The sequence below is a fragment of the Manihot esculenta genome, chromosome 2, assembly GCF_001659605.2.
Source record: "Manihot esculenta cultivar AM560-2 chromosome 2, M.esculenta_v8, whole genome shotgun sequence".
NCBI classification, from domain to species: Eukaryota; Viridiplantae; Streptophyta; class Magnoliopsida; order Malpighiales; family Euphorbiaceae; genus Manihot; species Manihot esculenta.
The window spans coordinates 3,154,505-3,167,551 of record NC_035162.2 but is presented as its reverse complement, the minus strand read 5'-3'; the positions used below and the strand labels follow the sequence as shown (position 1 = coordinate 3,167,551).

General features: G+C 35.1%; 1 protein-coding gene across 1 annotated transcript; it reads right to left on the bottom strand.

Annotated features, from left to right (window-relative positions):
- Positions 1–9,150: 9,150 nt before the first annotated feature.
- Positions 9,151–12,589, bottom strand: LOC110609118 (scarecrow-like protein 27). Its single transcript, XM_021748468.2, has one exon. The coding sequence runs from the start codon at positions 11,940–11,942 to the stop codon at positions 9,597–9,599; it is 2,346 nt and encodes a 781-aa protein (XP_021604160.1). The 5' UTR covers positions 11,943–12,589; the 3' UTR covers positions 9,151–9,596.
- Between the last annotated feature and the right edge of the window lie 458 nt (positions 12,590–13,047).

Genomic DNA, 13,047 nt, shown 5'->3' with positions numbered 1-13,047 from the left:
TATTGATAGATGGGTCAGTCCCTTAATCTTAGGGATTGAATAATTATAGACTTGATTTTCCTTCCTGTTTAGATATCGTCTCTCATGTATAAATAGGTTGTAATCTCTATTGTGAAATAACAACAAAATATTATCTTTTTACAATTCTCTTATTATTTTTTTCATCTTAACAAGTTTTTGGACTCCTCTGCTTCTTTTATTAATCTAAAGTTATCCTTTTTTAATACTACTGGCGGCGTTATGTGGGTTCTTTATTTCAGGTTTTTTTTCTTATAATTCTTCTTTATCTTTTTTCCAAAATAAGACATTGACATAGTATTTAGGTAATCTGTTCCTTGATTATTTGATATCTATTTATAAAGTAAATATTAACATGTTATTTATGTCTATTTCTTGGTTATCATTTTTATTTTCATTTTTCTGACGCTAAATAGGGCTATTTGGATTCATTTGTGAATATAATAAATTCCAAGGTGTTTTTGAATGTCCAAAATTTGTGTTTATTTTATTTTCTAACAAGTTCCAAAAAAAGATATTTGATAGTAAAGTCTTTCTTTATACTTTTTTATGCATACTAATGCTTTGTAGATTGGTTATTTTGATTCTTTTGTTAAATAAGGCTACATCTTTCATTATTTTATTTCATTTTAATTTTTTATTAGATTTTACTTTTTATGCCCCACCACCTTGCGTCTTGCACCTAGGCCCCAGGACCCCCTTGCGGCTTAGTACATCTTCACCCTTTAATAACTACTTGACATGGTCTGATGTGGAAAAAAAAAAGTGTTTCAGTTCAATTCTTAGACTGCTGAGTGACAAGTATGATATGTCTTCAAGTTTTTCTTATTGATAAAGGATTGGAAAATTAAATGTAGAAGACATAGCTGAACTTCTTTCCTGCAACCAGAATAACATGTTCTAACATGGACTTCATCTGTAAAATTGTGGTCTGATTGAATTTAGATGATCTTACAGAACCAGATATTATTCCCTTCACTACACGCTTACCTGTGCAAACACAATATAACATCTAATATATACTATTAGGAAGTTGGAATTAGTTAGTTATTTCTACTTCCAGAATAGACAGAGCTAGATGGTTGAGAAATTGAAAGATGAAATCAATCTGGGATAGGTTGGGGGGGGGGACTTATCTAACCAATTGGGAGTCATTACTTCAGTATTTCCTTAAGGGTCAAGTACCACAGGTTGATTCAGATTTTATTCATTCTATACCAGTTAGTTTTGCATTTTTGCATGCTGCCCAGTTAGCTGGGCTGCAAAGTGGGCTCAGAAGTAGGCTGCCATGGATTAATAAGGCAAACTATTGATATTTAATTCTATTTGACAATTTTATCTTATGCGTCCCATAAAAAAGAGAAAGTTTGACTATTAATATCCCCAATATGTTCAAAAATCAATTGATGCAAATGGAGTTATGTAGGCAATGTAATTGACCTTCTTAAAGAATCTACTAAAATCAAGTCAACAATCAATCCTGAATGCTTTTACAGTGATTCAAGCTTGAAGCAGAATGCTGATTTTTGCTCTTTTTTTATGGGGTAGATGTGTATTTTCGGGATGTTGAAATGCACTTAATGAGACCATATGGTTCCTTTGCTCCATTACCTTATACCTATGTTATTGTTGCAAATTCTAGTACTCCAGTAAAAATTCTTCGAGTACTAGTGTTTGTTGTTTTACTTTTTATGAGAGTTTTATAGTGTTAATTTGGAAACCAGTCTCTAATTAAAAGTTTGTGTGTTCAGTTGGCTACAGTCATTATCATTTATTATTACCTGAGCTTGCGTGATTGGTGGTTTTGGTAGTGATTCTGTTTTATTCTTGTGGTGGTGCCTTTCACATGGTGGCTACACCAGTCGAAAAGGATGTGAAAAAGTTCATTGGAAGCATGTTAAAGCCATCCATCGGAAAACAGTGAGTTAGAGATGTCCTTAGATGGCTGATCATTAGCCGAAAGTAATTCTATTCATATGATGACACAAAGTCTGTCATTTTTTACTTGGCAGTGGCACTTGAGGCCAGAAGGAAAAAGCCTGCTCTTATCTCCAAATCCAAGACCGAAAGAGATAGCGATATAGAAGTCACTCTCTCATTTTTCTGCAACAGGGCCAGAAGATTAGTTACCAATCCTCTGGATCTTTTCGGCTTCCTTCTTTAGATACTTGTGGACTAAAAGCATTGACACTTCATGTGATAAAATTGAGTTTTGATGATGAAAAGCTTAATTAATCATTTCCTTATGACCTTAAACCTTGTTGGACAAGAAAGCTGTACAGCATTTAGGATTATCTGAAGATAATTATAAGCATCCAAGAAGAGGATTTTACATAAGCTATATAGTTGCCTATTTTTTGTTTGCTTGAGACATGTTCTGTAGCATACGTTAACAAATTTGAATTTAACACGCTTCTTTTCTTTGCCTTGCAACTATCCATTACAAGATTGAACTTAGTAAATGGTACAGATACTTAAATTCGAATCCGGCTTTTGTTCATAATTAATTTAAGATGACCTTATCTGGACTAGTTTTACATTTATGCAATGATTCAGATGGGTAGAATCAATTCAAATCAGGCTCTCTAACTTCTTCTTTTTTTTCAAAAAAAAAAAAGAAGCAAGTCATTGAAATTTAATTAGCCCCTAAATTTAAAATATATATAATATAATCGTGGTTGAGACTGACTTGAAATGGATTTAAAATACATTTTTTTAATAGTCATGTTAAGTCCACATCGAAAATAAAACGTTTACCATATTCATGAATCTAACCTAAATTTTGTGAATTAATTCAATCAGAGAAAATTCATAATTTATAAAGTTCCAAATCACGCCACCGTTTAAATTATTTTGCAAGCAATGGGTAGGGTTGACTAGAGGAGTAATAATAGAGGGACAAACAGGTATTAAGCTAGTTTGGTGTCCTGGAAAAACAGAGAACATCATGAAAAGGACTTTTGCATTAAATGCTTGGTTGACCTTAAATAAGATTACATACAAGTGCAAAGACAAGATGAGGAAAATGATAGAAGAAAACCCCTGATTTGGAAGCCATTGAAGTTGTCCAAGTAAGGGAGTTGTGGAACCAAAGCTCCACTAAATTGTATGGTCCAAAGAAAAAGAGAACAGGGACCAGCATGGCTCAAAAAAAAAAAATTGATAGAACTGAAACGTTGAGATAAGGATGTTGTCTTAGGGCCTACCTTTCAGTACTCTTTGAGAAGCATTGTTAGTGCTTGCTTTTGGGTTTTCATGTAAAAGAAAAATCGAAAGCTAAGCGTTTTTTCCACGCATACTAACACCCAACAAACAAAAAAGGCCAATGGATGAAAACTCGATAAGATTGGACGGAAGTGGCAAAGCATCTATAAAAGACATAAGCAAAATGTTGTAGTGACGACATCCTTACTTTTCTTGCTCTTCATGAACTTCACCCATTTACCTCATATTTTTTTACCTTCCCTTCATGAAATTCATGCTCATTAAGTACAGGATAGAGTGAAACGTTTGACACTTGACAGCCATGGTGAGTCGGGAAAATAATTAATGAATGTTTAAGATAAATAATAACTCAAAAGAAAAAAGTGGAAGGATGGCAGGTCTAGAGATTAATATATATTATAGGCCTTATGGATTGGCTGGTGAAGAAAAGTGAGGAGAGGTTGAGCATGTAGGGCCATGCAATGGATGATAAGAGGTGTCCCACTTTCCACTGCCTTGTCCAACATGATCAAAGGAGTGAGGGCCAAAATGTGGGTTATTGTATGTCTCTGAGGATGATCATGAGTCATGGGTGCATCTATTTTGTCCGATCGAGAGCCAAATCCTCACTCCTAGGAGTCTTCTTGATGACAAAAGCAGTAAAAGCACTTTCTTCCCACCACTTTAAAAATGAAAAGCTATCCATGATTGCACTTTTACATTGGCTTTGAGAGAAGATGTGCTCTTTTCTAAGCTTGAGGAAAAGAAAAAGTTGGGAGGATTTAAGTGCAGAATTTTTATATCTAGGGAAGGTTCATCTAGCTAGGATTAAAATTGATTTTGTGTTGAACAGGTGGATATTTATGGCTTGTCGATTAGAGATATTTGATATATATCTATCACTGTACTACCTGATATTGATTTTTCAGGGAAGTTGGAAGCTTATGTGTTATAATTTTAGAGGCTATTACACAAGTAATTAGTGCCATAGGTTCCCAAAAGTCCATGCATGTTTCTCCACTAGGATATATATTTAATATAATATTAAAATCTGAATTTTTTTTTAATTGAATGAAAAATTGATAATATATAATGTGTAAGATTATTTTTTGATCGAAATACTTGTTTGTAGTACGATGGATCTCATTAATTAGATAAAATTTAAAATCGGTCAGATCATTTTAATAAATTAAAATTTAAAATCAATTTTTTACAAACCAATCGCCTTCTCGAAACATGTCTGAGATTATAAACCGATGCAACACGTATGATAAATAAAATATAAATTAGTTGATTCTGTATTTATTAGTCAATTATTTATTATTACTGAAACGCTTGACATTTTTATAAGAAATATATCCCTATTCAATCTATGAAACATAATACTAGCAAAATGATGAAATATATATATTATTAGTCTAATTCAAATCGAAAAATTCTTAGCTTTTCACAAAATTTATCATACTTATTTTCTTTTAAAAAATCTTAAACCTTTTCAAATACAAAATTCAATTCATCAACTCTTATTTATTTTTGGCCTTCGGATCCAGTTTATTAATTTTTTTTTTAAGTGTACTCATCTATTTAACTTCAGAGTTCAATTTATCACAAATTGTATGTATATGTTCAACTTGATAACTACTTGTAATCATTCTTGGCGTAGAGTTTTATAATTCCAATTATATTCCTTTTTACCACTGATTTGTTGGAAATGAAACCTCGTGCACAGTGAGAATCAGAATAAAAAATAATGTCATTTGATTCACACTTGGGAGGTAATATTTCGGGGATTTTTATTACTAAAATAAGTTAAATTTAATTCTAAATTAGTTTTTTTTTTTTTTTACATTCACCATATACATGGTATTTAAAAATTTATTAACTCAAATAATTTAAACTTCCACTAGATAAATTTATTAAGAGTCTTAAATTTTAATTATTCTAAAATTTGGATTTAACCTTGCAGTTAGCATTCTTACACTCTACAAGGACGTCTGTGGATTAGAAAGTTTGGTTCCCTCTGTTTCTTTCCCTGTAATAATTGCCTTCCCTGTCCCTTTATCTCTTAAATTCCCCCTTAAAAATGAAAAGGTACTTTCATATATATATTATAATGAAATAAAAAGAAAAAATGAAATGTATTTATAAAATATTTTATGAGAGGGTCCCAAAAATCTCTAGTCACAATCAGCTCTCTCTCATTGTACTCTACTGCAGGTAATCAATGTTGAAAGAGGAGTCATAATCGCCTGAGCTTCACAGTTTCCACTTGTAAAATGGGAAAGGGCATAATTGCAATTTTCTCACCCATATCAGGTTTTTAGTAAATGAATGAAAAAAAATATTAAACACTATAACTACCTTTTTAGATCTTTGTAATTATTCAGTAAGTAGAGCCTAGATTTGGTAGTTAATCATCATTAAAATCTCAAAACAAAACTCGTTTTGTCATAATAATGCGGTCAAAGCCTCTTGCTTTGGCCCACTTTACTATTTAACCCAATTCTTCTTCTTTTAATATTAATATTTGATTAAATTTATAATTTCCAAGTGAGGCTATTTTTACTCCATGCAAATGCAAATGCAAATGCAATAGTGAAGAAATCCATGGCCGTTCGTCTTGAATGTATGTTGAACTTATCTAACGATGACGAGCGCGAGTAGCCAATTCATATTCTAATTTTGTTAGTAGAGAAGAAAAGCGTGAAGAGGAGGGACCGCCTAGCATTGGTGGGCCAATCTGGTCTTTTCATCCTTCCATGGTTGGCCTAAAAAAGCCGAAATTTTTATTTTAGAAAATAAAAAGTAAAATAATGATTATAATTTTAATTTATTTATACCACATGATATTTTACATCAAATTTCATTTTCGGTAGCGAGAAGAAATAAAAAGACCAAAATGGGACAATATGGTCTCCATTAGTTGGGCTGGACCACTTCCTCACACAAACCAAATTAAATGGCTAGCTTGTAAATAATGGGCTCGAAATTTTCAGCGTTGACGTTTTCCCTTTTTTGTAAAAAGAAATTAATTTAAATATAAATATTTTAAAATTAAAATTTAAAATAAAAGAACCATCCTTAAAATTGGAACATTTTTCTTAAGAAAGTAAAATTATGGGTGGCTAAGATTGAATGATTATTGGGATAGGTAGCTAAATGAAATGTAACATCTTTGTCAAGAAAGCGATTGGAGCTTAGGACAGCGCATGGAGGCAGCTTTTTTAATTGAAAACCAGCCACCCTTTGTGTCTGATCAAAGCTTTGCTTAGCTTTCCCTAAACAGATCTTAATTAAACAAACATTAAACCATCTGACCCTACCCTTTTTAATAATAATAATAATTAATAATCTTGAGAGACAAGTTATGAGTGGAATTTCTTGACACCTATGACTAGCCTGCGACGAGTCGGTTTGGGTCCACTTTCGGATGGAAATTAAAAGTTTTAATCAAAAAATAAAAACCAGTTTAATAATTTTAAACAAAATACTATATGTAATTTATAAATTTAATAATATTTTGCTTATTAATAATTAATTATAGTTTCATTTAATTAAGTTTAATTTTGAATCTCCCAGCCATTATGAAAGGTGGTTCGTTCTTAACGAAACCGACGTTTTGTCTTATTATTATTATTTAAAGGGTGAAAAATTGGGAAACCATATAAGCTGTGATTAATCTTTGTCGCTGTCCATGCTAGCTACGCATGTTCTCCTCAATATTATAATTTTAAGGGATTTAATTTATTTCCCTAAACTTAATTTTAAAATAAAGAAAAAAAAAGGAAATACAAAACAAGGATTAAAATATACGGGTCCAGAAATAAATAAATAGAGTGAAGTATGCAAGTAGAGCTACAACCAAACAAGACCCATGTGGGTTGATTAGTAGATGTCCGAAAATTAATCTTAAAAATAGGTAGCAAATTCATTGTACAGCAGCAACCAACAGCATTTTGCAATCTATAATACTTAAGGACTTGCAAAATTCATAAACAATATAAAACAGAAAGATTGATAATTTGATTATATAGAGGAAATTGAGAATGACGCATTACGTGTTGGGTGCAATACATTATGTGCATGCATAAATAAAGAGAGAAGAGTTCAGACAAAGCATGACAAATTCAACACAACCATGTTATTATTATAGCTGGTATGATTGTTAACAAACTTGCAAGATAATGCTAATCTTAGGTGTCTTTTGTAGTTATTGTCTTCCAAAGTCATCTCTCTCCCCTTTTATTATTTTTTTTTCCTCCTTCCACAAAGTCAGCTAATCAAGGTTTTTTTTTTTTTTTTTAGCTATGCAAGTAGCATACTTTTCTCAACCATGAAGGCAACTAGGGGATCCTCCCAAGTTCTTGAACACGAAATTATAATAAAGGATCTTAATATTAACAACATTGTCTTGTATAGTTGTGTTGTGAATTGTGATTTACATTACATTTTAACATTGAGGAAAGAAAAATCTAGCTGCAAGCAAGGAATTTTCTTTCCTTCGCCAATCCTATAATCCTCTGTTTCCTTGTGAATCCTCTTAATTAAATCTTGAATGACCCACTTGTTTACCAAATATAAACAAGGTGGACTTTGCACAATGATTGAGACTTGACTCTATTACTTGAAAAACCACCTAGCATATAACTAGAGAGGACATTTAAGTTCTAATACTTGCAGCCCCTCAGCCTCAGGTTGAATATAATCCAGCCAAACAAGGGATCCAACGATTACGAATAGTCTGAACAGAATTTCTTACCAACTGGAGATTAAGATAAGGTGCAAAAAATGGAAGGTTCCAAATAAGGAACTACCACAAAAGGATTGAATTCAAACAGCAAGAATTAAGAGAGATGCAATCCTTAATAGATTCTAACCTCTAAAACTACCATCACGTAATTGGAAAATGTTATATCTCCTTCCACTAAGAGTTTGAGGTATTCTAAACTAAGATGGCTTCATATTTCAAACTTGCAATTTTGGAGTATAGCATCACATTTAGCAGTAAATTACTAATTCAAGATGCAAAAACAAGTTCCATGTTCTCAAGTGCATGCAGCGATATTTAACTGTAAAATTTGCAAAAACCAACATTATAACCAATTCCATGCGCTGGAAGCAGGCTTTTGACTTCAAATTCATATCAAGTCAAATATCAAGAGACGAATCGCATTCCACGTTGGTCGAATTAGACACAGAAACTTCACATAATTAACTACACGACACTTCAGAAGTTAGATACAGGTCTATATGACCATAGATTGTGCTGTTTAACTATGCAGATCGATAAACGACAACTGACGTAAGTTCCCTTAGGCAAGTTGTCGCTTCTACCGCTTAACAGAATACTTGACTCACATTGAAGGTGAGACAACAGTTAGATATTCAAAAAGAATATAGGTTACAAATATAACATATGCACCTTGATATATATGAAATTGGGAAATTTTAGAATACTCCTAGTATACATACTGCTCCGTCACTCACAAAACTTAATGATATAAGGAGAGAAATTGGCCCCAAATGCTCCGAATCAGGCAAGTTGATTTTACATCTCTAAATCCCCCAACCTTAATGATATCATATATATCTACATAAGAAAAAGAAAATAAAAATCACAGAAGCTTGCCATTACAAATAATGGTGGCAAGCTTTTTAATGTTACAATCTCCAGCACCTAAAAATATGTCCAACTGAGATACTCATTGAAGGTGAAGCAAAAAAGAAGGAACCGGACAAAGAGAGCTTTTTGAAGAATCACTATATTCCCAACCAAATATTTTGAATGCAGCACAAAATTCTAAATTGTTATATCCTATCATAGTTAAAAGCCGACAACCATCCTTCTCGGATGGCTATTTCTCTAATCCTGCTTTACAATATGTAAAATCACAACAGCAAAGGTAAAAAGAGCTAAAAACCAATTCATATATAAAATCAAGATGCACTGGAAAATTTACTCACAGTGCATATAGCATTAGAAAGAGATTAAAACTCAGCATGTTCTCTTTTCCACTAGCAGTGGTCGTGGTTAAGTATACAGCAGATTAGCATTTCCTTAACCAGCACAAAGAGCATCTACTCACCAGAAACCACATCAAAATACCATACCAACAATATCCATTTTCAGAAAAAAAAAATAATAATAATTGCCTAATAGACTTTCCAGTTATATGTTTTGTTATACTTGGACTAGATAGCCAACAAGCAGAGGAGACTCACAAGCTAGACAAATCATATTAAATCCCAAAAGAGGCATCACCAACAATATTCAAAATTTTATTGACATAACACCACATTAGATTAAGTTGAAACCTCTGATAATCCGTGAGTTGATTGAGAACCAACCTCCCTGCTAGTCAAATTGCCACTTCTCAGCACCTCCAAGCAGAAGCTGATATCAGCTCTCGGCGCTGCCAACAAAGGACAAGCAAGGCTTGGCGCTTCTCCACATGAAATCCCCTCACTGGAGTCCTCTTTATCACATATTCTGCTTGAGTTTCAGTGAAGTTGCTGAAAGTTAGAGGTGAAAACCCAGCAGAAGCAAAGATTGTCTTCCAACTGGGCATTTTCTCTGGTGCTCGAAGACGCCCCAAAACAGTACTTTCAATCCTTGGTTGGAGTAGAAACTTCTCAATCTTGTTAACAGCATCAGAAGACACATTAACAGCATCCAGCGACTCCAATAGCTGTATATAGGATTGAAGAGCATGGAGGATGTGTTGTGGGAATGGAAGGTCAGTTCTGTCACACCCTCTATCCAAAGACACTACAATCTTGGGCGAAAGCTGCTTTATAAAGCGCAACAGAGATGGTAATGCAGATGGTTGGTTCGAGGAGGACCAAATAGGGAAATTTACTGCCACAGCCTCATTTTCATTTGGTCGAAAAATGGAAAGAGAATAACAGTTTTGTTCCAAGGAATCAAAGTTAACCACATCAAGTTCAAAACTTATACCAATCTCATTAGCAAATTGAGTTAAGTTTTCACGCATAAGAAGAACCTCAACGGGATGGTGAGTTGAAGGAGAGGCAAAGGCAGTGATTTTCAATGATGGGGTACCTCTATTCCGTGGAAGTTCCTGCATAAAAGAAGCCCACTGAGCACCAAAACCAATATCAAAGTCGATTATATGGATTCTATCAGCATCACTGAGGGCCTCGAGGAGGGCCTGATTGCAAGTGAAGTTAACAAATTGGATAAGCGGAGAAACTTCAGAGAAGACTTTGTAAGCGCCCATTTTGAAGATGACATCAAATGGAGTGGGACTCCTAGGCGGCAGAGCGGTGACTGGGTTGTTATTCATGAGAAGGAGCAATTGCAGAGCCTCCTTGAAATAGAAAGCTGCCCTATGGAGAGGCTTTCCTATTGGGGAGAGCTGTTGATTGAGCCGCGCCAATATCCCTTGCGCGTGTGAGAAATTCCCAGTCCCTACCAGCTCAGCTGCCTTGTAGAGCTGGTCCAGCAACGCATGTTGGTGCTGTTGTTGTTGCTGGTGTGCTCCTAATTCTTCCTTCTTTACCACCAATGGCTTCTGCTGAAGATGTGGATGAAGAAACTGTACTCCTTGTGGAAATCCCAGAAGCTGTTGTTGCTGCTGCTGTTTCCTCAGCAATAACTCATGCCCGGGATCACTGAATGGAAGCTTAGAGACCATCTGAGACATTGGGTCTATGCCACCGGAGTTATGGCGCTTTGGTTGGGGCTGAAGGAGGTGATTTTCTTGCTGCGGAAGTGAAAATGGCAAGAAAGGGCTTAGGTTTTGAGGGTGTGGATTATGAGGCTGTTGCTGGTTCATTAACATCTGTGGATTCAGTATCTGCGGCTTCTCCTCCGGAGCTTCAATTTGGTGTTGCAGATTATGAGGATAGAGCATTCCAGGAGGCAAAGTAGCCGGAAGAGAAATACTGCTTGCTGAAGAAGCAAAAATTGGGTTTTGTATATTGCAGTTACTGTTGGTGTTGCTTCCCAATCCAACACCTCGATAACTAACCAAACCAGCAGAAGAAGAGGAAGGAGTAACTAAACCAGAAGCAACCTTTCCATTCCCATTGTTGTTATTATTTGTTGTAGTGAACCCAGAAGCTGGAAAAGCAGACAAATTAGTACCAATGCCTGAAACCCCACCTGCAATTCCACTTACGGCCTCAAAACCAGGACCCTGATCAACAATCCCCAACCCAACAGCGCCACTGCCATCAAAATCCGGCGGATTGTTTCCACCCTGCAATAGCTGCCTTAGTCCAAAAGATTCATCAACATCCCCCGCGATCCACCTCAATAAGGACTGTTCCTGGTTCGGCTCTGATAGCATGTTCTCCCAGTCTTCCAGACCAAGCCCACATCTCTCTCCTGTCGAGACAATCTCTAGTCCGCTCGGGATTGGCTGCAACTCCGTAGCCCATTCGTCCTTCCTTTCGTTGTTCACAGGGTTCACCACTTTTTCTGTGGCCGTGGTGGTGGTATTATCGGTGGAGTTCCCCCCGCCGCCGCCGCCGCCGCAGTTGAAGGAGGAGGAGAGATTTGAAGCCGATGTAGGAGGGCTTGGACTTCTTCTCATATGAAGAACTGAAGTGGGCTCTGTGCTTGCAAAGCTATTAACTTCGTGCTGTTGAAGCTTCAGTTTCCAAGTTTCCTGTGGAGAATAAATCGAAGCAAAACCAGCAATATCAATATCTACTACCCCCTTCCCCTGCAAATGAAAGGGCATCCCACTCATGTATACAGAGAAACGGAGAAGCCAAGCAGCGGTTTTTTGAAGAGATCAAAAAGAAAAGGCCAAGATTTGTGCAAGTGAAGAGAAGAAATGGGTTAGCTCAAGTGGGTTGCTCAGATTTAGAAAAGAAAGTCACTTTCTTCTTCTTTTTATCCGAGATTTTAAACCCACCATCGCTCCCTGCATGCCATAAATCTCTCTACTTATTCTCAAAGAAACAAGAAACCCATTTCAACAAAACAGCTATAGAGAATGTTGTTCTTGACCCTGTTCTTCCTCTTTTTCTTGAGGTCCATGGTATCTACTTCCCTATCTCCAACTCCATTGCAGCTCCATCTCGCTCCCCCTAAGCTTTGCCTCTCTCTTTTTCTTATATATTTACTTTTGCTCTATGTTTCAGGACCTTCTTGTTGTTGGTATGGTAGTGGAGGACTTGAGGATGATCTTTGTTCAGCTGAGCTCTTCTACCCTTGTGTCGTAGCAGTAATCTGTACCCCTGTCTGTTCTGCCATGGATGCGTGCATCATGAAAAAGGTAATAAAGTGCCCTCTCCGTCTCTCTCTCTCTCTCTCTCTACTACAAAAAAATTATTTCCATTTTCTATTTTATGGACTTATAATTCTGTATTTTGTACCCATCCCCCTCTCTCTACATCTGGGTTCCTGTCACCCTCCACTGTGGTAAACTGTGTTGTCTCTCTCTCTTATTTTTAAAATGGTAAATAACATACATATATATATATATATAAATAAATTAATTACCCGTTCTTTTGTACGAAGGCCCCTCCTTTACCAATTTTACGCTGCAGTCCCTCTCACAATTTTCTTTTTTTTAATTGAAGAACGGAGATCAAAAGAGTAGAATATGACATGAAAACTCTCAGAATTAAGTTTATGAGTGCAGTCCCTCCCGCAATTTAACCAGCTGATTAATCCATAATATTAATATAGGCTTTTTATGTCAAAAGCTTTTTCTTTTGTAAATAATAATAATAATAATGTATAACTATTTAATTAAATTTATTGAGAAAAAGTTACCCTAATAATCAAACATTTAAATCTACAAACTTAATTATTTATATGAATTTTAATATTAATCTAATAAATAT

Excerpts from the sequence above, each read along its gene's own strand:
- LOC110609118 (XM_021748468.2), bottom strand. The coding sequence starts at position 11,942 with ATGAGTGGGATGCCCTTTCATTTGCAGGGGAAGGGGGTAGTAGATATT.